The 24,558-nt window shown below is 46.3% G+C and overlaps 1 protein-coding gene and 1 long non-coding RNA gene across 9 annotated transcripts in view; both read right to left on the reverse strand.

Moving 5' to 3' along the window:
• The window catches only part of LOC119163118 (XK-related protein 6), a 177,315-nt gene that overhangs the window by 56,749 nt on the left and 96,008 nt on the right, over positions 1–24,558 (reverse strand). For all 8 annotated transcript variants that reach the window (XM_075874188.1, XM_075874185.1, XM_075874183.1 and 5 more), the window contains one exon: positions 11,441–11,529. In XM_075874188.1, the coding sequence (XP_075730303.1) occupies positions 11,441–11,529 (89 nt within the window). The remainder of the gene's footprint in view (positions 1–11,440; positions 11,530–24,558) is intronic.
• Positions 688–11,294, reverse strand: LOC142772077 (uncharacterized). The gene is made up of 2 exons (XR_012886267.1): positions 1,027–11,294; positions 688–895 (listed from the first exon to the last, which is right to left on the reverse strand). It is a non-coding gene; the product is annotated as an uncharacterized LOC142772077 (long non-coding RNA).

Below are 24,558 nucleotides of genomic sequence, written 5' to 3' on the forward strand. Positions count from 1 at the left end.
GTGTCACAAGCGCTGACTTCAAGCTAATATTTAATGACAAAAAGGCTGGTAATATAGCCGAGTGTACAGAAAAACGGTGAAAAATGGCAGATCTAAAGATAAAAAATATCACCAACAATCGCTGAGCGTGCTGGGCCAACCCAAGCACCTAAAAACATAGCTTTCTTTTTGACAGAGCCACTGATGGCTTGCTTACGCGTGCGCACTTTTCAAGCGCCATCTGAACAGCCTCATAGATTATACGCTCGTGTTTTCCTTCACTCTTGCCGAAAACTGTTGTATTTTCGGACAGTGGAGTGCACGCTTCTTATAAAAAAATTTCGTTTGAAGCCAGCGCTTGTCTTGTATTTTTTTCTGTCCGCCGTGTATTTTTTCGCAGTGTTAGACCTAAGGTATGCCAAGCTAGCTAGCCCAGTCAGCCCCTTTGCTTAGTGGAACAACTTTACCTGCTGGCTCGAGATCTTACACGCATGTTCTGGTCGTCTACCAGCTTCCAAAGATGTCAACTATATCAACTGGATCCTTCACTCAAGATGAAGCTACCATCACAACTTTCCCGCTCCGATGCGACACTGTTATGCCGCCTTTGGTTGAGTGTTGCATTCACTAAGGTCCTTTCGCATTAGTATGGCAGACACCGAGTGGGCACGGAAGCGCGATGGAAAGAACAGCCAAAGGCTTACGCACCTGTCTTTTCGTCTTGCAGTACGTCGCTGTTTTCGCGGCCGGCGTACCAGTGGCTGGTCTACGGGAAAGCTTCGCGCTCTCGGACGGAATTCGTGAAGCCGCCCCTTCCCCGGATCTTCCATTATCGGACGGAATCTGTGCTGTTGCCCCTTCACCAGACCTGCCAGAAACAGCTTGCTGGGACCTGACCAACATCGTCGAGCGCCACCTGCAGCACCACCAGTGCGCAGCTGCGACATCAACGTCATCTCGTCCGGATAGGATAAGACCCAGCATCGAGCACTATCACTGCAGTGGGCACGGAAGCGCGATGGAAAGAACAGCCAAAGGCTTACGCACCTGTCTTTTCGTCTTGCAGTACGTCGCTGTTTTCGCGGCCGGCGTACCAGTGGCTGGTCTACGGGAAAGCTTCGCGCTCTCGGACGGAATTCGTGAAGCCGCCCCTTCCCCGGATCTTCCATTATCGGACGGAATCTGTGCTGTTGCCCCTTCACCAGACCTGCCAGAAACAGCTTGCTGGGACCTGACCAACATCGTCGAGCGCCACCTGCAGCACCACCAGTGCGCAGCTGCGACATCAACGTCATCTCGTCCGGATAGGATAAGACCCAGCATCGAGCACTATCACTGCAGTGGGCACGGAAGCGCGATGGAAAGAACAGCCAAAGGCTTACGCACCTGTCTTTTCGTCTTGCAGGTTAGTTACCTTTCTAAACTGCCTTGTCGTAGCTTCCGATCTGATGAACCCTTTATTGTTGTGCTTCCGTGCCCACAAGCCGTTCTCTTGCCTTTTTGTTCTTTGCTACTACTTCTTTGTGGGGATGTAGAAAGCAACCCAGGTCCTGACAACTTAGCAGAACTAGTGAAAACGATGAAGGATTTGAACGAACGTACAAAAAGAATGGAATCAGCGCAAACAACAATATTGGACACCGTATCTGTGTTAAAAGAACAACAACAGTCAGTTTCAGAATCAATAAACGAAATAAAGGACAGACTGGCGAAAGTTGAAAACCAAACCTCCGTTTTCGAGCACTGGCAGCATGAAATGAAAGAACTACGCACCACTGTTGAGCGCCTTGAAAAAGACACTAGTAATATGCATTCGCGTCTTGATGACGCAGAGGATCGATCGCGGAGAAACAATCTTGTCTTTTATGGAATTCCAGATGCCGCAGATGAAACTTCTTCGGAATCGGAAAAAAAGATCATCAACCTCCTGACTAATACTATCCAAATTGATGTCACAAGTTCTGATATATGCCGCGCTCACAGAATAGGACGCTATGATTCAGCGAAAGCTCGACCACTTATAACGAAATTTGAAACATTTAAAAAGAGAGAGCTGGTTTTTTCAAAACGAGGTTTGCTAAAGAGCACTGACATAGCAATGAGCGAAGATTTTTGTCAAACAACGCGCAACATAAGAAAAAAACTAATAGAATACGGTAAATCAAAGACCACGTCCTTCAAACTTCGGTATAAAACGCTGACATTCGATGGCAAATCTTACGGATACGACGAAGCGAAGAACTGTATTTTCGAAATACACAGAAAAAAACCCACACACGAGCATGAACGTAGCAGAACTCTTCGCTCAGGTCGTAGGTTACCGCCGAGTTAGGGACATCTGAGGGGAGGAACCATAAACGAGTGCAAGTGTTCAGTCCTTTTTACCAACATTCGTAGTTATTTTCCCAAGAAAGATGAATTCTGTGGTATTATTGATGACTGTAACGCCGACATTATTGCACTGACAGAAACCTGGCTAAGTAGCAAAATAACAAACCCCGAACTCTTTGAGTGTGCAAACCGTTATACTGTTTACCGAAGTGACAGAACTGGTAGGATTGGTGGTGGCGTCTTGCTCGCTGTTAAAGAATCCATAAATTGTTCTCTTGTGCCAATCAACTCGAATTTAGAGCTTATTTGGTGTTGCCTAACAATTAGTTTTAAGAAAATATTATTAGGTGTCTGCTACAGATCCCCATCAAGTGACTCATCCTTTTGTGATGACATTCACGACAGTTTAAATGCGGTTACCATGCGTTTCCCGGGAGTTCAAATTATACTCTTGGGTGATTTTAATTTTCCTGACATCATCTGGTCTCATTCGATCCCTTTTTCTAACCCCTCAACGGCTGAAGCCAATCGGTTCGTTTCAGTTTGCTCTGACTTCGGCTTATCCCAGATAGTCAAACTTCCAACACGTGTAACAAAAAACAAATCATCACTCCTTGATCTGATTCTAACGACATCAACTGATAAAGTTTCTACAGTAACACACATGCCAGGGCTGAGCGATCACGACATCCTGCTCTTCACGATTACAACACCTCATCAAAAGATAAAGCGACAGCGGAAAAAGATTCGAAATTATAAAAAAGCTAATTATGAGGCCATCAACAATGAACTGTGCCTGTTTCTGGCCACTTTTTTACCTAGTTATCTAGAACGCTCCGTCGAAACTAACTGGTTCATTTTAAAAAATAAAATCGGTGAGCTAATAACCAAACATGTCCCCCTTCGGACTGTTTACGCTAACAATAAATCACCATGGTATAGTACATATTTGAATCGATTATCCAATAAGAAAAAACGTTTATTCCGCACAGCTAAACTTCACTCAACACCGTCTCATTGGCTAACATACAAAAACGCTGCAAGCTCATATCTCATAGCACTAAAATCAGCCAAAGTCTCCTTCCTTAAATCCACGCTTCCAAACTTAATACAGGCTAACCCAAAACGCTTTTGGGAGATTATCCGGGGAAATGCTCATAAAAATGGTATATCACTGCTGACAAGTTCTGGGGGCCCTGTACCGGAGCATATGTGTTCTACTCTGCTCAATGAAACTTTCGCTTCGTCATTCTCATCACCTAACCTTCCCGGTCCGATGCCTGAGATCCATCCTACTCAATACCACTCAATGCATCCCATAATCTTCAACTCCACTGGTATCAAAAGCATCATTCAGAAACTAAAATCTAAAGCATCATGCGGGGTAGACGAAATCAATGCAATCTTTTTAAAAAACACTGCTGAATATTGCTCAATCATACTAGAACATATTTACTCGCAATCTTACAACTCGGGTACCTTACCGTTTGACTGGAAAACTGGCAGAGTCATCCCTATTTACAAATCAGGACCATCCCATGACCCACAAAATTATAGACCGATTTCTCTTACATCAGTGCCTTGCAAAATTATGGAGCATATAATTTACACACATCTGGTTAATTTTCTCGAACATAACAACTTCTTCACAGCTTCGCAGCATGGATTTCGCAAAAACTTTTCCTGTGACACTCAGCTCATAGCCTTCACTCATTTTCTCCACTCTAATCTAGATGGCGGTTTTTTAACAGATTGTATATTTCTCGACTTCTCTAAAGCATTCGACAAAGTGAACCATGCACTGCTACTTCATAAACTAAGCGTTCTAAACATCGACACAGCTGTAATTAATTGGATTCGCGCCTTTCTAACATCACGTGTTCAGTTTGTAGCCGCTAACGACGTTAACTCCTCATTGATTCCTGTTGATTCTGGTGTCCCGCAAGGGTCTGTGCTTGGTCCCTTACTATTCCTAATCTATATTAATGATTTGCCTACTAATGTCTCTTCGAAAATATGCCTGTTTGCAGATGACTGCGTCTTGTATAGAAAGGTGACGGATGCCGCAGACATTTCACTAATTCAGGAAGATCTTAATAACATAACTAAATGGTGTCAATTATGGCGTATGGAATTAAACGTTAGAAAATGCAAAAGTATGAGGATTTCCAGTGCTGAAGTGACTTCCCCTACTTACACACTTAATAACATCCCACTAGAATGCGTAACATCGTACAAATACTTGGGTGTCCATATTACCAATAACCTTTCATGGAAAACTCATATTGATTACATAGCCACCAAGGCCACTAGCACATTAGGATATTTTCGCCGGAAGTTTCCTCAAGCGCCATCTTCATTAAAACTACTACTGTACACAACTTTCATTCGTCCGAAGCTTGAGTATGCATCGTCAGTATGGGACACCGGATATCAGAACCACATAAAATTACTAGAAAAAATACAAAATCGCTCAGTCCGCTTCATTTTAAACAATTACCAAAGAACTGCGAGTGTTACTAACATGAAAGACATTCTACACCTTCCATTGCTATCACATCGCCGAAAACTATCTCGACTCTATCTTTTCCATAAAATCTACTACCACAATTCATATTTACATTCTATGCTTCTTCAGCCACCGCCGTACATTTCATCCCGCATCGACCATCGCCAAAAGGTAAACATTCCACACAGCAACACCGTCGGCTTTTCACACTCATTTCTCCCCACAACGACCAGAGACTGGAACAATCTGCCTGCATCACTCACAAGCATAACTAACACCAATAATTTCAAAATCGCACTTCGAAGTTTCATTTCGAGTTAACATCGTTCAGTGTCTGTTTTCATACCTTTAATTTTTTTTTTTTTTTTTTTTTTTTTTCATTATATCTCTTTTGGCAGTGCATCCAATGATAAAATCTTGTAATTCTTCTAGGACAGTCCAGTGTTTTGATTGCTGTGTTATTCATTTTGGTTCATTGGCCTTTGTTCTTGTAACTGATATTTGTTTAAAGCGTCATCGTGATAATTCATTTCTGTATTTTTAAAACTATAACCAAGTTTTTTTTTATTTAAGTTATTATTACGTGTTAACTTTCTTCTTTGCCCCCTCCCCTCTTCAATGTACGTTTGTACCCTGAGGGTATTTGAAATAAATAAATAAAAAACCTCTAAATGCTACTACTGCGCAGCTGAAGAGACCATTGAACACGTCCTGTGCAGTTGTGTTTGCTACGACACACAGCGATGCCAGCTCCGGATGGTTTTGAATCAACTTGACTCCAGACCATTTTGTGTGCAGAAGATTCAAGGACCTTGGGCATCTGCCTCAGTTGCGAAAAAAGCGACTACAGCACTCCTACTTTACTTAAAGTCAACAAACCTGAGCGACAGCCTGTACACTGTGTGTGCTCCCCCGAGTGTGCTCGTGAGTGTGTGTAGCTTCTTATCTCTCTGCAACCTGCTTTCTCCCCTTCATCCCTTCCGCAGTGCAGGGTATCAAACCGGATGTGCGTCTGGTTAACCTCCCTGCCTTTCCTTGCATCTTTATTTCTCTCTCTTGGTTTTTTTCTGGTAGATGTCAATATGCAGGTGCATGTAAAACTTACACGTGCCATGCTGGGTTATCCTAGCTAGTACAGTGTCTCTAATATGGCTGTAACGTTAAATCTACTATGTCGTGCTAGTGTGCGCTCATAGTACAGTCTGCTTTTTGGCAGTTTCCACATACTTGTTTGCGATTACGATGGGCTCCATGATGTTCTCCCTCACACGAAGCAATTTTGCAGCGCTTACGAAATTTCTTTCACGCAATGAGGTGTGTCTGTCTATAGTCCGTAGAGCAATGAAAACAGAACCACACTGATTCATGCAGCTATCGCACTCGAGGTGTCTAGAGTGCCAACGCGGACAGTGATTATTAGGCCGAGCTGCTTACAAGAGAACATACCTGCGCCAATGCTAGGCGCTGACGCGAGCGTCGTTGAGTATTGACCGTATGGCGCTGATGAGCTTAAAGGGACACTGAACTCAAATAACAATTTACGTCAGAGGGAAAGCTCAATGTATAACAGCAACTGAATGACATTATCGACAGCAAAGCCATACGTTCGAAAAAATAAAGTTAAACCCACAATAATCAAAAGGAAACACACAATTATTAATAATTGAGCTAGCAGTACTAAGTAAGGAACCTTCCGTACATCCAAAGACACAATAAAATGCTGCTTGTTCGTTTCTGTTTGATTCAGATAAAAAAATTGGGAGCCATTAGGCTTCGCCTTTAAGAGTTTTACGCAATAGCGAAATCCGGCCCCTTGTGCTCCCTTCAACTGCTAAGTGCATACATATTCATATGTTTTGTTGCATACACAACCACGGACACAAACACGCACACTGTAGATTCGACCAGCACGTGCTATTATCGGCAAATGGCCTTGATTTCGTCGTGACACATGCCGAACAAAATGCATTAAACGAGCCCTGAAACACGTTTTCAAGCAACCATGGAATGAACTTGCTAGAAGAGCTTATTGCCTCACCAATTCAACGCCGCAAAACTTTTAAGAACCCGTCCAGTGCGAGTGGAGTAACACAGGTATGTCGCTTGCTGCAATTGCAATATCTGTTCTTTCGTCCCGACGAAAGCGCTGGGAGCTAAGCTCGGACAGTTGGCAGGGTAAAGAAATTACTAAGCCTCGTTACCTTGAGCACTTTTTTTTTCTTCGAATGTGCGGCTTTTTCAGTGTGATCCCGCGCGCACGAGTTGGCATGTAGCGGCCTTCCGCGGTTGTCTCGGTGACTTGATTTTTCAGTCACAGACGCACAGACGATTCTTTGCTCACAACCAGCGGGGCTGACGCAGGCGGCGGATTTTTCGCGACCTGAGCTTTTTTACGCTATTGCGTTAAAGAAACCGGCAGACGTTACCATAAAATATGGCGTAAACGTTTTCAAAAATTCTGTTTTTGCGTGGTTACTTCGGACAAGTCGTGCCGTCCAGCGGTGCGCCATTGTACCAAAACATGTCTGACATCTCGGAGACAATGGCAGGAAATCGATCAATGGCGGTTTTTACTGCATTGGCTACCGCTGTTTTCGTTCTGGCTACTAGTGTCGGCGAACGTGCAGTAAAACCACGCAATGTTGTGCATGGCAACAGTAACGTTAGTCACACCGCTTCTTGAGGCGGGTAGTTTGAAGTGCACTAACCCGGTGCGGGCCACAAAAACGCACTTTTATTTCAAAATGAGTCCTTCTTTGGCATAACACTAACACATTTGTTCCGGAATGCTGTTTCAACAATAATCGTCGAATCACTGTGCTGCACGAGCTTCACAATGAACCAACTGCTGGTCATCTGGGTGTATCTCGGTCGTACGACCGCGTGCGTCGTAGCTTCTTTTGGCGTGGTCTCACCCGGTCCGTTCGCCGTTACGTGTCCTCCTGTGATAAATGCAAACGTAGAAAGCGACCAACTGCGCTCCGGCTGGACTTCAACCGATTTTCATCCCAACCGAACCTTTCTTCCGTGTTGATATAGATCTTCTCGGTTCTTTTTCCGAGTCGAAGTCGGGCAACAAGTGGGTCGCCGTTGCTATAGGCTACGCGACTAGGTATGCGATCACTCGAGCACTCCCCACCAGCAGCGCTACTGACGTTGCAGACTTTTCACTCCAAGATGTCGTCCTACACTATGGCGCTCCTCGCCAATTACTCACGGATCGCAGGCGCGCATTTTTGTTCCGTGTAACCGACGATCTTCTGCGCTGTTTTTCGATGCAGCACAATTTGACCACTTCCTACCATCCCCAAACAGATGGCCTTACTGAAGAGCTGAATTGCACCCTCACGGACATGCTCGCGATGTATGTGTCCTCCGACCACCATGACTTGGACCTGGCGCTACCTCACGTTACCTTCGCATACAATTCTTCACGCCACGACACAACTGGTTATTCACCCTTTCATTTGCTTTATGTTCATGATCCGACGTTACCACTCGACACCCTACTTGAAACCCCTACAACGCCGTCAACCGAATACGCACACGACGCTATTGCTCGTGCCGACCACACACGTCAGATTGCCCGCTCTAGACATTCGACTTCGCAAGTCACCCAGAAAACCATCTACGACAGCCGGCATGTTGACGTTCGCTTCTCACCCGGTTCTCTCGTTCTCCTGTGGTGCCCAGTTCATCGAGTTGGCTTATCAGAGAAGTTGTCTCGCTACACGGGTCCTTACCGTATCATCCGCCAGGCAACCGATGTCACTTATGTGATCATTCCTGCATCTGAGACCACAAGCCTGCGTGCAAGCACACCCAGTGATGTTGTGCACGTTAGCAGGCTAAAACTTTACTACCTGCCTACTGAAGACCGCAGTTATTGTGCACTGAGACGGTGCTTTTACCGCCGGAGGGAGGAAGGGGGGTAACGCTACGTAGCTGACATGTCAGGGCTTAGAAGACGACAACTAGGAAGTGGTCTGTTGGTTGTGCCTGCTGTGCTCCATCTTTGTCGACGCTATACGCATCAGTTTCAATATAGATTCTAAGTAGACACGCCTCGTGTCGTTTTACGTAACAATATTATGTGCTCAACGTGGACAGCTGAGTTCATTCTGAAGTGAACCTTACCACCACTGATAACACTCGAGTCAACAAAGCCGCGTGTATAAATTCTGCCGTCTTTTGCCAGGCTTTCGCCGAGCGTCGCTCCAAGTCTGTGTGCCGATATTAGTGTACAGCGTGCATTTCTCGCTGTTACTTGATTTTCTGGGTTGAGGCCACATGGGCCAAATAAAGAGTTTCACCCTCAAGAAGCCTATTGCTATTATTGTCCAAGTCAGAACCACGTGGCGTCTGGTGGAGGTGCTGCGCTTTCATGTTCTGAACACCTTCGTATAGCCTTAAACCAAGCCCAAGTCCCGAAGAAGACATCGACAGTAACAACGACCATCGAGATGGTTGTAGGCCTACAACCGAAGTACGTGCATCTACCCAGCAAGACTTGGAAGACCGATGAATATATCTGCTGAGCCACAGCCCGCAATCATGACTTAGTAGCCGGGGGAGCCATCAATATATGTGAGGTATCATGCGTGACCCAGAAACGTGGCTGGAGTCCTACAAACGGACTACGCTGCTTAAAGACTGGTCATAAACCACGAGTAGTGCTTTGTGTATCTCTTCCTGGAAGGCAGTGCCAGGACCTGTTGGAGAACAAGGAGCCTACACGAACAACTTAGGACATTGTCTGAACCAGCTTCCTCGCAGCGTTCACAAGCGTCGTGCGAAGGGAAAGGACCAATGCTTGACTGAAAACACGGGTGTCGCTCTCAAACAGAAAGGTCTCAATCTTCATGGAGGCGATGACCAGACTTTACGGTCACACCAACCATATGTCATGTTCGGTAAAAAAAAGGCGATTCGTTATGGTAGGGGTAAAGCAAGTGGGTTTTGTGGTAATGATGAGAAATCCACCGATGACCCTTCAAGATGCCCACGAAAAGGAAGCCTCCGACGTACCACACTTAGGCTCATATCTCCGTGTGGATGAGAACTCTCTGGTGGCTTAACACGCTGAGAGGAGGTTTAGTTACTCTTACACCAGCCATGATCACTCTTTTGGACCAAAAGTACCGACGCCCATATTCCATGTTGAGACGCCTCATCCAAAATGTAACAGCTTCACACTTATTGTTGACTTACACGGCTCTACAACAAAAGTATCGCCATCACCTCCGTGCAACAGGCCCTCAGGCCTGGCCGCCCACCCGACTTTCAGCCCTGAATTCTTTTGCCTCATTACCACTTAGTATTGGACTTTATGCACGAAGGAACTTTGCGTATTTTTAAATAATAAATTACACCATCTCCCAATAAAGAGAAGAATGAGTAGCATGCGAAGAAGCGCATGGGTCGACTCACTTTTACGTTCATGACGGGCACCCTCTCCAATGTTAACGCGTTCGTAGTAGTGGAGCACAGCATCAATTTATATTGTATTTCCGTTTCTGTCACCCATCTCGAGCCCTGGCTGGCTTTCGCCACGCGGGAACAAGTGGTTTCATTGTGCTTCTGCTGAATCTCGATTTGCCATGCCACCACATGATTGCTGAGATAGTAAAAGGGGGAGAAGCCGCGGCAAGTCTCAACTTTTTACGAGCTAGCACCTGACACGTGCTACGTGACGACACACTGGCGCTTCATCAGTGTGCCACATTCGCCGCCATGGCTACTGATGGCGCTGACTGACATTGCCACGTTTAAACTTACTTATATAACCAATAAAGTTGCTGGGAGGATAGCCGCTGTGGTAGCTTAGTGGTAGAACATGGAACACGTTAGTCGAAGGCCGCAGGTTCGGTTCCTGTTCACGGCAAGTTATCTTTTCCTCCATTTTCCTTCTTCACACTTACATTACATTTTAATATAATAACTTTACTATGCTTTCCTTGCCTGTATTGTCTGTTAGATATAACTCTAATGTGTCAAAACACGGAAAAATAAGCCTAAGTGTACACTTCTTTCACTTATTCATTACCGAGGGTTTCGTACTGCCAAACATAGTGCCCTAGGTTGTATACGAGAAACTATAGGTCAACTGCTAGCTCGTAATAAGTTCACGTGCTATGTGACGCCCCACAGGCTCCTAAATAGTATGTCACACTCGCTTCCATGGCAACTGATGGCGCTGACTGACACTCTTGTGTTTAAATTCACATATATAACCAATAAAATGGCTGGGTGGATAGCCGCCATGGTAGCTCAGTGGTAGAGCATCAAACGCGTTATTCGAAGGTCGCAGGTTTGATTCCTGATCACAGCAAGTTATTTCCCACGCACTTTTCTTTCTTCACAATTACATTACAATTTTGTCTAATAACTGCCCTATACTTTTCTTGGCAAATTGTCTGTTAGATCTCATTATAATGTGTCAAAACACAAAACAACGAGCCCTTAGGTATATATATATATATATATATATATATATATATATATATATATATATATATATATATATATATATATATATATATATATATATATATATATATATATATAATAAACTGAAAGCGAAAGCAGCGGTATTGAAAAGACATTGATTTTGAAACCTACCTCCGACTTGTGAATAATCCGGGAGAAAGGCACCGGGGTATTAAAGGAAGAGTCCTCAAAAAGTTTGTAGAAACACATCGCGATGCATCCTGCAAACAAAAACAAATTAACAGAAGGTGAGTCCTACTGTATGAAACCTTTGGAATATCGCAAGTTATTTTTTATGAGTAACTTGAATTATGTGTGAGGAAGATGAACACATGCAGAAGCGCATTGACATTGCCTGGCTGTTCTCTACCTGGCTACGCTTTGCCTGCTGCTGCTGCTATCTTTCCAGTTGCTGTGTACCTCAATAAACCCCAGTGACAAGTGATGGAGCTGCTGGGTAGTGACCACCTGGAACTTCGCAGCCGGAAACTCAGTCATGCCACTGCAATGCCGCGTGAAGTACCAAATCCACCGCAGAAACAACCTGCTGTCCTGGTGCCCACATTGGTCTGCCCTGGTCCATCACTTCAATGCGACCCACCAATCTTGAGCGGTATAGAGAGGAGGATGTTGAAAACTGGCTCGCCGAATACGAACGGGTGCGTGATCAACCGCTGGGATGACGCTGCGAAGCCCAGCTACGTGTCATTTTATTTGAGCGGCGTCCCCAGCATGTGGCATCGAAACCACCTACGTGACGTCCCGACGTGGGCTGCTTTCAAAACGCACGTGACGAAAGTATTCGGGCAACCCGCTGTTCGCAAGCTTCGAGCCGAGCAACGGTTGCGTGGCCGCGTGCAGCAGAATGGTGAAACATTCACCAGCTACATTAAAGACGTTGTCGACCTGTTTAACCACGTTGATGTCGCAATGGGGGATGCCGATAAGATCAGGCAAATCTTGAAAGGGATTGGGGACGACGCCTGTCAGATGCTGCTGGCAAAGAACCAGTCCACAGTGTCTGAACATGTCAGTGTTTGCCAAACTTTTAATAAGCTGCGCAAACAACGCAAAGCCACGCGCCACTCTCATCCACAGGCGACTTCAATGTCGGGATTTGCTGTTGCTCCTGACAACTCCTGCCTGCTGCTACAGATTAAGAATTTCGTTCGTGAAGGGGTCGCTCGCCAGCTTTCGCTGATGCCGCTTGTTCACGACGAGTCGAAATACATGTTGGCGCCCCTCTCCAAAACATCATCAGGGACCAGGTTGCCGAAGAGGTCTCGCCTTCGCTCTATCAGGCTCCCACTGCTGCTCCCCTGAGGTACGGCGCAGTCACTTCCAGGCCTGTGACGCAAGGTTAAAGTCCGCGTGGTGCACCGATTCGCCCACCAGAATCACCACCCACCCACCCAGTCGTACAGTACGGGTGGGTGGGTACACGACCCTTGGCACACGACCCTTGGCGCACGCAAGACAACCGTCCCATTTGTTTTCATTGTGGCCTTGTTGAACATGTGGCCCGTTACTGTCGCTTTCGTGTACCGTCTATCTTCAACAGTGTGCATCCAGCATAGGTTACGTATGCGCACGTCAACACCTCTGCAGTAATTCAGACGACTACGAATCTGATCCTACCTCCCGGACCCCACCCTCCTCTCGCCGCTCGCTTTCTCCTCGCCGCCACTCCCTTTCCCCCATGCACCGACGGTTTAGCTCTGTGCGCCAGGAAAATTGAGTGGCGCAGTTCAGAAGGCGAGAAGTGTGGTTCCGGTGAAATGCATAAGGCCTAAAATTTCTCCCCGAAACGTTATTGAAGTCGCTATGGAAGGAACATGAACGCTAGTCCTTGTCGAGACTGGTGCTGCCTTTTTAGCGATTGATGCCTGCATTTTCTGCCATATTAGAAAAGACATGACACCTGTTTCTGGACTATCTCTTCATACAGCCAACGCGCCACACGTCGAGCCATCCGGTGCCTGCACAGCCCCTGTCGTCATGTTATTTATGTGATCAAACTAAATGTGCTGCCATCTCGTTCTCACGACGTCATATTAGGGTGGGATTTTCTTTCTACAGATCACGCGATCATCAATTGTGCCCACGCTGAACTCGAAATGTTCCCATTTTCGACAGACGTCATTAATGACAAGGGCACATGTCGCAATATCACAGTTTGTGACAACATTGTGCCTGCCCAGTCTACTGTTCTTGTCTCCATCTCTTGTGACTCTGAAGACGGCGGCTTATTGCTTTTCGCACCGTCTGCAGTTTTAGTTCCCCGCCGATCACTGCCATTGCCATTTGCCGTTCTCGAGTTTCATTCAGGTGCCTCTGTGATGTACGTAACCAATCCATCACCAGAGCCAATCTCTTTGCGACGCCGGGAAACCTTCGGCTAAGCCGAGCCGCTGGTGTCATCTTCTATATTCGACGCCATGGACGACCCCACTGATATGGCCACCCTCAAGACATCAACTCTTTGGCCACTACTGCTATATTTCACACCACCTATAGCCACTGACCTCACGATGACCCATCAAGATCAACTTCTACGCTTGCTCGACGATTTCTCTTCCTCTTTTGACTGCGAAGCATGGGGACTCGGCCACACAGCGACTGTTTCGCAAACTATCGATACCGGAAGCCATGCGCTCATTCGACAGCGTCCTTACCGAGTATCGGCGAGTGAGAGGCGCCTTATCGATCACCAGGTGAATGACATGCTTAAACACGGCGTCATTCAACCTTCCCATATTTCTTGGGCATCACCTGTCGTCCTTGTTCGTAAGATGGCACAATACAATTCTGTGACAATTATCGCCGGCTTAACAAGATTACCCAAAAGGATGTGTACCCGTTGCCACGAATTGATGGCACACTGGACTGCTTTCAAGCAGCAGAGTTTTTTTCTTCCTTGGATCTTCGCTCTGGCTACTAGCAAGTGCCCATGGCTGAGACTGACCGCTCGAAAACCGCGTTTGTAGCACCAGATGGATTGTGCGAATTCACTGTAATGCCATTCGATCTCTGTAACGGGCCCGCCACCTTTGAACGCATGATGGACAGCATCTTACGCAGCTTAAAGTGGCACACTTGCTTTTGCTATTGAGATGATATTGTGGTCTTTGCGCGAGATTTCCTGACCCATCTACAATGGTTTCATCAACCTTTGACTTGTGTCTAAAATGCCGGCCTCCAGCTTAACTTGAAAAAGTGCCTATTAGCCGCTAGAAAACTAACTATACTAGACCACGTCGTCTCCAATGAAGGGATTTTTCCCGATCCTGCTAAACTTCGAGCCGTATCCGAGTTCCCGAAGCCTACTAACCTGAAAACACTGCGCACCTTCAATGACTTGTACTGATATTTTTGGTGCTTCGTTTGAAATTTCGCTACGGTCATCGCACCTCTCAATGCAGTCCTTCAAAGTGACCACGAACTACCTACCTGGTCGGAAGCATACACTTCGACGCCTGCTTAATGGTCACTGGATCGCCAAATCGTTCAGGGTCCTTCACTTAGGAATTCTTGCTAATGATATTATTGTTGTGTGACATTAAACCTTGCTTTATTTTTATTAGGAATGGTTATAACAACATTAGTATTATTAGTTCTATTATCATTGTTGGTGTTGATATTATTTTTGTTCGTTATTTTAAATAAGGTGCGCCTTCATTTAGCAGCATCGCCCAGACTGGGCTCACTTGCCTCGTGTTTCAGATTGTTGCTGTGTCGGCGTACGATTCCTGACGTGGCTCACCACTGACATTTGTAGCGATTTCTATTAGGTAATAAACCTCTTAACAAATGGTCTAGCCCGGTATACATTTCCGTCAATACACCCTGGAGCCTAGAAGCCAAACGCGTCTACCGATCATCACTGACAGCGCACTCACAGCGACGCCTTCACCCCAGCCCGTCACCTGTACCGAGAAAACACGGCCAAGGGTTCCAAAGGTTATCAGTGGTGCAGATGCGACCAACGTGAAATGCTGTGTTAAGTTTTCATGCGGCAATCTAGCCAAGGCAACTGTGCGCAAGCACCTTCTCTGTACCCTCTTCCCTTGTCCATGCTCATATCGAAGAGATTGATGTTTCCCCTTGCCCGTACCTTTAAACCCTGCACTTTATATACTGCAGCTGCACTATCAAAGAACGTTGTTTCCCCACCAGCTAGTGTTTTGTCTATGTTTGCCAGTCGCAGCAGGTCAAAACGAACTGGCGTGATCACAGCGAAGAGGTGAGCACGCATAGTAAGTGGGATGCCCCTGATGAGCTAGGCCACACACAGGTCGCATTTTGACAAGTGATATTTTATCTTACTAGCGTCACCAAATTAAAATCTACATAGACTATCTTCAAGCAATCCTCCTCTGATGTGCTTGGTTGCCCCGTTGTCTGGAAGAAGTGCGCAGAGCAGCTCTTCGACGTCCGTGCACAACACACGTGAAAAAGCTCTACAAACTTTATTTAGGACGTCGTCTATCACCACGAAAACTGTTATGAGACACAAGAAATGTCGGGCGCACCACAGTTCTCCACCGCCACCAATGGTGTCTGCAATCTCTATCACGCGAAGTAGGAAAAAAAAAACGTGGCTCATACCCCATATGTAAGAATCGGTATTTAAAGTGAAAGTCATAGGTAGTTGGATATTTGCTGTGCAAATTTTCAGCAACAGCAACTAATCGTAAAGTCAGGTTAAGGATGGCAAGCAGCTCAAAACATGGAGCAAACACCGCAAGGAGAAAGCATCACATGAAACTGGCATACGCAGGACGGGCGTGGACAAACGACGGTTGCAGCTGGACAACCAAAGGCGCTGTTAACACAAAAAGAAAGACGCACGAAACGAGCGCACAAGTGTACACAGGAGTAGCGCAATAGACAATCACAGTTCTTCCTGCGTCGGGTCAGCAGCGCGCTCCTTTCGTGGATGGTGACCTTCGTGGACAGTGACCTAGCGTCGACAGTGGCCTTCGTGTCCCACCAGATTACGATTCCGGTAGGCGCACGCAGGATATTCCACGAGCCTTTGTTTTCTCACAGAATCCACCCAGGTAATTTGGATCTGGGGAAGCTTCTGCCTCGCTTGCTCCGAAAGATCTCCCTATGCTTAGGTACTACCAAGGAACACGTGTTAAGTTGTTCATCCTCAGGAAAGGCTGTTGCTTCATGACGCATGCGTTGTCCGTGAAGTTGTATAATCATGACGTTTGTATGATCGTCTGCTCCTGTCACACTGTCGCTCTCCGCGTGTTCCGGTTTTTACGAACATCGATTGCTGGTTGCTTCCTTGCTTTATTTAAAGAGCCTGCAAATTTTTGAAGTCGATCGCGTAGACGAACTTTTTGCATGCGGGTATGCGCTTGAAATAAGCAGCGGATCTGAACGAAGCATGCTGGCGTCCTCGACCCCGAGAAGTGTGTGTACAAGTGAAAACGCTGCGGAATTATTGCTGGCGCAGTTGCACAGTGGGCTGTTGTGGGTCGAATCCCGCGTACAATGTGCATTCCTATGACTGAGAAACATACATCCTTAACAAGAATGAAGTAGGCTTGCTACTCAAAACAATAATTCTTCTCCGTGAATATCTATTCTTGTCACTGTATTCTTGTAACTAGCCTTTGCAATTATTTTAGGCTGCCAGCTGGCATCTAAGTACTTGCTTAGTTTTTGTTTTTTAATTGTTTTTAAGAGAAACATTGACACTTCCATTACATTTATTTCGCGTGCCCTAGATTTTTCGCATTAGAAACACAGGCACTGGAATGATAGCTATAGCGTTTTTACACGTCTACATTTGATAACAATCAGGGTCTACCTGGACTGGAGTGCTTGATGAGAATTTACAATAATTGCTGCTACTCGGTTCAAACCAATCCGGATCGATGGAGGCGGAAATGTTGTAGGCCCATGTGCTCAGATTTGGGTGCACGTTAAAGAATCCCAGGTGGTCGAAATTTCCGGAGCCCGCCACTACGGCGTCTCTCATAATCATATGGTGGTTTTGGGACGTTAAACCCCACATATAATAATAATAATAATAACCAATCCGGATCGAGTTTGGCGCAGCAGTCATTCGAATCGCGCTTGGGGAGCTAGATCACAGTGTGCAGATAGTAATTAATAGTGTCCATGAATCAACGTGCAATACAGGACGAGCCTGATCGCGATAAAATCTGCCTGTGTGACACGAAGATAAGCGAAGTCCTTTCGTGCATGCCAATTTACTGAACACTAATACACAATGGCAAAAACAAATCTGGTGCCGCCTCTCGAAGTTGTAAATGGAAGTAAAAACAAGCACGGACGTTAAGCCACGGCGCGACAGGGCTACACATCTCGTCGGCGGGTGATAAGCGCACCGCACTGTCCACCAGCAATATCAACAAACCTGGCATCCTGACCGCAAAAAGGCAGCAACAAGCTCGCTTAGGGATAAAATACCATCGCGCGTGTTCCTAGGTAGTACCTCGGCATAGGAGATCTTTAACGATCAAGCAGGGCGAAAGCTTCCCCAGATCCAATTTACCCAAATAGATTCTGTGAGACAATAAAGACTCGTAGATTCCACGCTTCGTGGAGGCGGCGCTTCATGGAAGCGACGACTTTTAGAGCATACCCAACGCGAGTGTCACGCCATCTGGCCACTGGTAACGAAGATGTGCGAATGTTTCGGATCTCTGATAACTACCAAAGGGGGTGTGTTGTATATAAATGGCTTGCCATCACTACTCAAAACAACGTACGATCCATGACGTAGTAGTTAGCACCGTGGGCTGAGTACCGAGAGGTTGCTGGTTTGATTACGAACGACTAATGCTGCCCTTTTGATTTTTACAGATCAGAACATGACTCAGGCGTGGGGCCATAGTTGTCCGCAACCGCCACTGGTAACTCAGTAAATACAAAAACTCAGTAAATGAAACACATAAAGGACAAAGTGGTGCTCGAGCCCAGGCCCACCGTCGGGCCAAACTTTAAGCCCAGATTTCTACCACTGAGCCACGACGGTGCTTGGAACGGCAGGCGTAATGTCGGGAAAGGAGTAGTGTTACTTTGAGTACTAAAGCGCTTTAGAACAGCAAAGGACCGACCAGGCGTCACACATTGCGAATAGCGTAATAGTGGGTCATCCAATACCCTAACCCATTGCCAAGACTTGCTCTTGATCACCTTTAAAATGTGGTGCATACCCACTTTAGGCATAATTGCACAGCGTCATAACCCATGGCATCAACAATTGGCACGAAATTTCTTGCAAGTGTTTAGCGGATACAACACTTCCCAGAAGAATGACAAAAGATAGCATAGCGTATGCTGGTAAACTACCCAGAATTTATGTATAATAATGCCGTAGTGGGCACCTAGCAAGTAAGAGCAACTGCGTATCCAGCAAGTTACAGCTTGCAGCTTTTACCCTATGAGTGTTTAAAAAAGGCTCTCAAAAGACCCTCTTTTAACTCTCGCTGAGACTGTGCTGCACCTTCCGCACAGACATGGTGTTTTTTACTCTCAAATCTTTTTGTACATATTTTTGAGAGCCACGTCCGTGATGGAAATACGTCAGCGGAGCCATTGTGGACCCCGGCTTAAAACACTTTTATGTTGGAAACGCCGCCTTCCCACACATAGCCTATCGGAGAGGTTTGGTTGAGGATTTTGGGGAGACGCCTGGACACTCGCTAGGTTGACATAACGCGTCGCCTGATTGTATACCTTGTCAGGCACAAAAATATGACCTTCAAATGTGAAGTACATACACCTTGCATCTGATTCGTTGTTGCTGTTGGTGTGAAATTCTACTGCAGCCAACATGCACTCTTGTTTTAGATCTGTTCAAGGTTTCTGCTATACTACCACTCAGAAAAGGGAAACTGTAATTTTGAAAGTGCAACAAATATAAGAATAGCGGAGGCATTTTGAACTAATATATTCGAGAAGCGGCTGTCCTAAAGCTATCATCATCATTGCGTCGGGGCAATATCAGTGGTGCTATCGCTAATGCAAAAGCCAGCGCCACTAGGTACCAGTGTCCAGTGCCATGGCTCCTTATGGGCTCAGTATGGCACTGGTATCAGCACCTCCCACCACTTGTAAAGAGACGCTGGAATGGCAGCATCCCAGGTACCAGCGCTGGGAGGTACTGAGTACTATGCGCAAAATGGCTTCTCAGGTTTAAAATGGAGGTTGTGCCTTTGAATTAAATAAATAAATGTAGAAGTAAAAGAAGAATAATTGCGCACATTGACATTAAAAATAATAAAACACCCGACAAGACGATTCAAACATGTCACCTTCGAACTCCAATCCGAGTACTCTACCCATTCTGCCACGCCATAACATGTTGGTTGGGTTGTAAAATGACTATTAACCTAATAACACGTCCTTTGACTTCACTTTTCGCCCCGCCGCGGTGGTCTAGTGGCTAAGGTACTCGGCTGCTGACCCGCAGGTTGCGGGTTCAAATCCCGGCTGCAGCGGCTGCATTTCCGATGGAGGCGGAAATGTTGTAGGCCCGTGTGCTCAGATTTGGGTGCACGTTAAAGAAACCAATGGTGGTCGAAATTTCAGGAGCGCTTCACTACGGCGTCTCTCGTAATCCTAAGGTGGTTTTGGGACGTTAAACCCCCCATATCAACCTTCGACTTCATGTTCACAAGTCGCACAGTCAAGACTGACGTGATATTCCTTTCCAAATAACACTTGAGTCTTGATTCGACAGTGGCCAAAGGCTTTCGGGCACTGATGACGTGCAGATATTAGCAAGAGCGCAAAATTTTTGGAAGAATCTACACCTTAACTCTGCAAAATATCAAATCGACTAGTGAAGAGCCACAGATTGTCTGCTTTTGCTGCTGATATTTTTTTCTTTGATAGTCGCTTTTCGCACTTGCTACTGATCGACATATACAGACGATTCAATATGACTTGTTCGGTACATATTTGCGTACATGATTGAATATTGAGCATTTTTCTCGCACAATCTACAATGTAGCAGTATACACTGTCGTGCCAGTGTACAGATTTGCAGTTTTATCGTTACCTGCAAATAAAAATCTGCCAAAGAAAATACTAATGGCATTCGCTGAAAAAGCATGTCAGTGTGTTAGTTGACTAAGGTGCACCAAATCATTAACTCAAAACTGCATGTTCTCACAAACGAGTCAGAGAAGTACCGGCCACTGCGCTGGGAAGGAAGCTTTCCGTGACAGCCAGCGTTGCTGGAAGCACGACACATCAATCATCGTCGCTCCTTGTGCGGGCACCGCACACACGGAGTAATGGTTGATTTAGGCTCAGGGATGTTTCAACGGTACTTTACAGTAATTCTTACTCTTTATAATTGTGCCTGCGCAAAGCAAAAGCGCTGGTAGCGTGTAAACTGACGCGGACGGCACACCTAATGCTCGCTGGGACGGGGCACTGAGTAAGGCCAATCTCGACGCAGCTCAGTTGCGATGCTTGAAGTTTCCGCATTCGAGCTTTGCAACGCTTGTAACTGTTAGCTAAACTGTGCCCAAAGTAGAAGGTCAATCATTGCCAGACATGCACTGACGCAGTGAAGATTTCGACCGACAGCTGTTTTTCTGGCCTCCGCTGGCAGTATACCGCGGGCGTTCCAGTGTACAGTTTTGCAGTTACATCAGAACCAACAAAAAAACGCCCAAAGAAATATTAGTGCAATCCGCGAAAAACGTATGCCAGGGAGTCAGTTTAAGAAGGCGTACCACATTACCAACTGGAAATTGCGTGTTCTTACACATCTGTCAGAGAAGCATACCGGCTAAGTGCAGCCGGTAGCTTTCAGTGATGGTACTCGCAGCTGAAAGTGCGGCGCATTGATCGTCAGCAATCCTTGTGTGATGTCGCGTCAATTGAAGGCTGCGGGCTGTTTGGTACCATGCGCAGCAACACAGGGGACACCACGAAGTAGCGGGCCTCCAGAAGCAGGCGGTAGATGAAGGCATAGCAGGCGAGCATTGCTGCGCAGAGGGCATCACATGGCTGTAGGCTTGTGGCCTATGCTGCAGAAAATGGCGAAACTTGACCGGCTGCGCGTTATGCAAGATGGCGTGCATAAGCAGCTGGTCCTTGCAGTCATTCACCTTGAGAACGGCATCTAGCCGGATGAGCCTTGCCTAGGTTAAGGCCGGTTGAACGGCGGTACTGGTGGGCAGAGCCACGGAAGCATGGCAGCCAGCGTCAAGCCCAAGGGCACATCCTCCGGGTCATTGGCGTAGGTACTGATAGAGATAAAACGTCTTCGTGAAGTAGGCCAATTTTTTCTTTGGGCGAAGCGGAGTATCATCGGCTACCTGCGTTCGATAGACCCTGTGCATGAACCCTTTAAATATCTCGTGCAGGTCCAGCTAGACATGAGTCTTGTTGAGTTTACCGCGAGGAAACGTTCGCGGGAAACGCTATGCTGTGCACTAGACGCGCAAAGAAGTGAGCACAGAGCGGGGCTGCAGGTGAGCACGCAATAAAGAGAGAAGAAAGAGCTACCCTATTGAAAATCCTGGGTTGGTGGATGCTGGAATCATTGGTGGATATGGCGGAAATAATACTGGATATGGTTGAAATATTAGTGGATACAGTAGAAACTTTAGTGGGCATAATGGCTGATGACGGCGAGAGTGGAAAAAATGATGGCAGATGGTGGGGGTGGTAGCGAGCCAATAGTGGTGACGATGGGATACGGCGGCTGATGACGGCTAAAGGGGCAAAAATGGTGGCAGATGGTGGTGGGTGTGGCGAGCCAATGGTGGTGACGATGTATAATGCCGGCTGATTGTGGCAAGGCAAAACGTGTTTGGTGGAAAGCTTGGGTAGTAAGGCGGAAGACGGTGGTGGGTTGAGAGCTTGGTGGATGGTGGTGACATAATGAAAAGTCACACGAAAGTATGTGAAATCCCTTATTTTGAGTGTTTCAATCTTTTATGCGCAGAGATACAGGTTTATGGTCAAAAGAAACCGACGCTCTGCTCATTACGCTTTCTAGCACGTTTGGTTTAATTCCAGTGCTGTCAACAACGCTTCAATGTTTGTGGAGCGTAGAATATGCGGCCGTGAATATGTTTCGTTTCGCACACGTACTTACATCAGTTTGACATTCGCTATATGTTCGTTTTTTGTCATGTTTAGAAGACTAGAGGTGTCACAATGAACAGTGATAATAAAGGTTTTATATCGGTGCGCAGTTGTCGAGAAATAAATGAGCTCCAGGGCGCAATTGCCCCTTTCAATGTTAGAGCAGAACACAGCGGTCGCTTGATGTCAACACGCTAGAAACGCAACCCTGGCGATTCTTGCACACTCTATTGCTTGAGTCGTACTTTTAGGTTACGAAGGTGCGTGCGAATATGCACAAACTTTCACTTTATTCATGTATCGAGACGAGCCACAGCGAATATAACTTTCACTCTTCTGTTCAACCACCACAATTTGCACCAAAGGTTAGTTCTACCGATGGCGCCCGTACAAGAGTTATCGGCGCTTCTGAGTTTCAGAATACACAAATTTGACGAGTAAAAATGACAATACAGCACAGCTGTGGCATCATTCAACCTAAATGAAGCCTTTTTTTACTGTGTACTCTGTGAGCCCAAAAAGCGACAAATATGGACGCGCTTGCAGCACTTCCACCAAATGTACGCCTCTTTTCACCGACAGCCGCCGGTCGCTCTAACTGGCACTTCACTGGCTCTTATGCTAGAACACAGACTCGTCAATTCATATGCTTACTGAACCAATATGATGCTTGCTGAAACGATATGATAGCATAATGTTTCTGGCACACTGCGTTTGTTTTGGTCAAGTCCTTATGTAGTTATTCCAAACGACCAATCAGCAGCGGTGCGCTGGCACGACTGCGCTGTGCTTTGCCTGAAAAAGAGCACAAGCAATTCTGTGGACGTATCTATCAAATAAGCCTAGAAGCGTCATAAAGGCTGAGCAGATATCTCCATTTGAAAAGAGCGAGAAACGAATATTAAACTCGGCAGTAACAGCCGATAAACTCCACCAGCTCCTTAGTCCACTGAGTTGTTTTTTTGCGGTTGTAAATTGTAACAAAAACCTAGCGCTGTTGCCATTATCCCAATGGCAATCGTTACAGGCAGCCCTTGTTCATGTTTATCAAGTGTGCCAAAGTTAGTAGCAGTTTCACATCCAGTCAACCTCGAGTAAGCGACAAACAAATCTGAAATTATACAGTGAGTTTGTGTCTTGACTACTTCTTAACACCACAACTGCCAGCTGTCGGCGTGGCGCAGTGGTGAGTGCGCTCAGTTACAAATCCGAAGGTGGCAGGTTTGACTCCACACTGTCGCACGTTTTTTTGTGGGTGCTTTCCACATCGTTTTTCATACAATTATTTTTATTATTTCTTCAGTGGCAGCTCGTCATGGTGGTTCTGACGCTGCTTCGCGCTCTAGCACTGCAGGCTGGAGCACGTTATTCACCATCTGCTCCAGCATACGCCACCATACACCATGTGCAACCAACAATTCCACCACTATAATCTACCGAAATGGTGGATGGCAGAATCCACCATTCTTCTGGTAGAAGTTTCTTCAATAGGGTACCAGGGCGACGTGGGTGCCGGTCTCTTTTCTGTCCTAACATATGAGCTGGGAGAAGGCTGATATCTTCCGCAACTATCAAGTACCAAGAATGGACAAGTTATGAAGACATCAAAGTGCTCTTCACAGTTACACTACACGACCCCTGTCCGAGGCCAGTGAGATTCTGCTGAGACACATTACCATCTTCCGTCAACTTGCCGGAACGTATTGATGTGCTTTGTGACAATGACACATCTCTCACCGAACTGGATAAACAGATCGCCGATACCCTCGATGGTGGAGAGTTTGAAACGGAAATTGTGGGCGCTTTGGATAACCATGAGTGGATCGTGAAGCCCATCAGCAAGCTTTGATCTGTGATTAACGCGCGTGCACTGGATGGTTCGACCATCAGCAGAACCAACCCGAGGTATGCGGGTGCGAGTGATAGATCTAGCAGCTCCATGAGAGCTGCTCACTCGGACACCACTGACCAAAACGTCCTCGACCACAGCAGGCCATGAGCACCAGGCGAGAAGCGTAGGTGGCAAGGGTTCTGGGAGCATTATGGGGCTGCCACCCACACGCATCCCAATCCCACTGGTATGTAGAAATCGAAGTACCTCAAGACGTACTTGGCCGGCGCTGCTAAGCAGGCCATTAAAGGGATACGCC

This window comes from Rhipicephalus microplus, chromosome 9, assembly GCF_043290135.1.
Source record: "Rhipicephalus microplus isolate Deutch F79 chromosome 9, USDA_Rmic, whole genome shotgun sequence".
NCBI classification, from domain to species: Eukaryota; Metazoa; Arthropoda; class Arachnida; order Ixodida; family Ixodidae; genus Rhipicephalus; species Rhipicephalus microplus.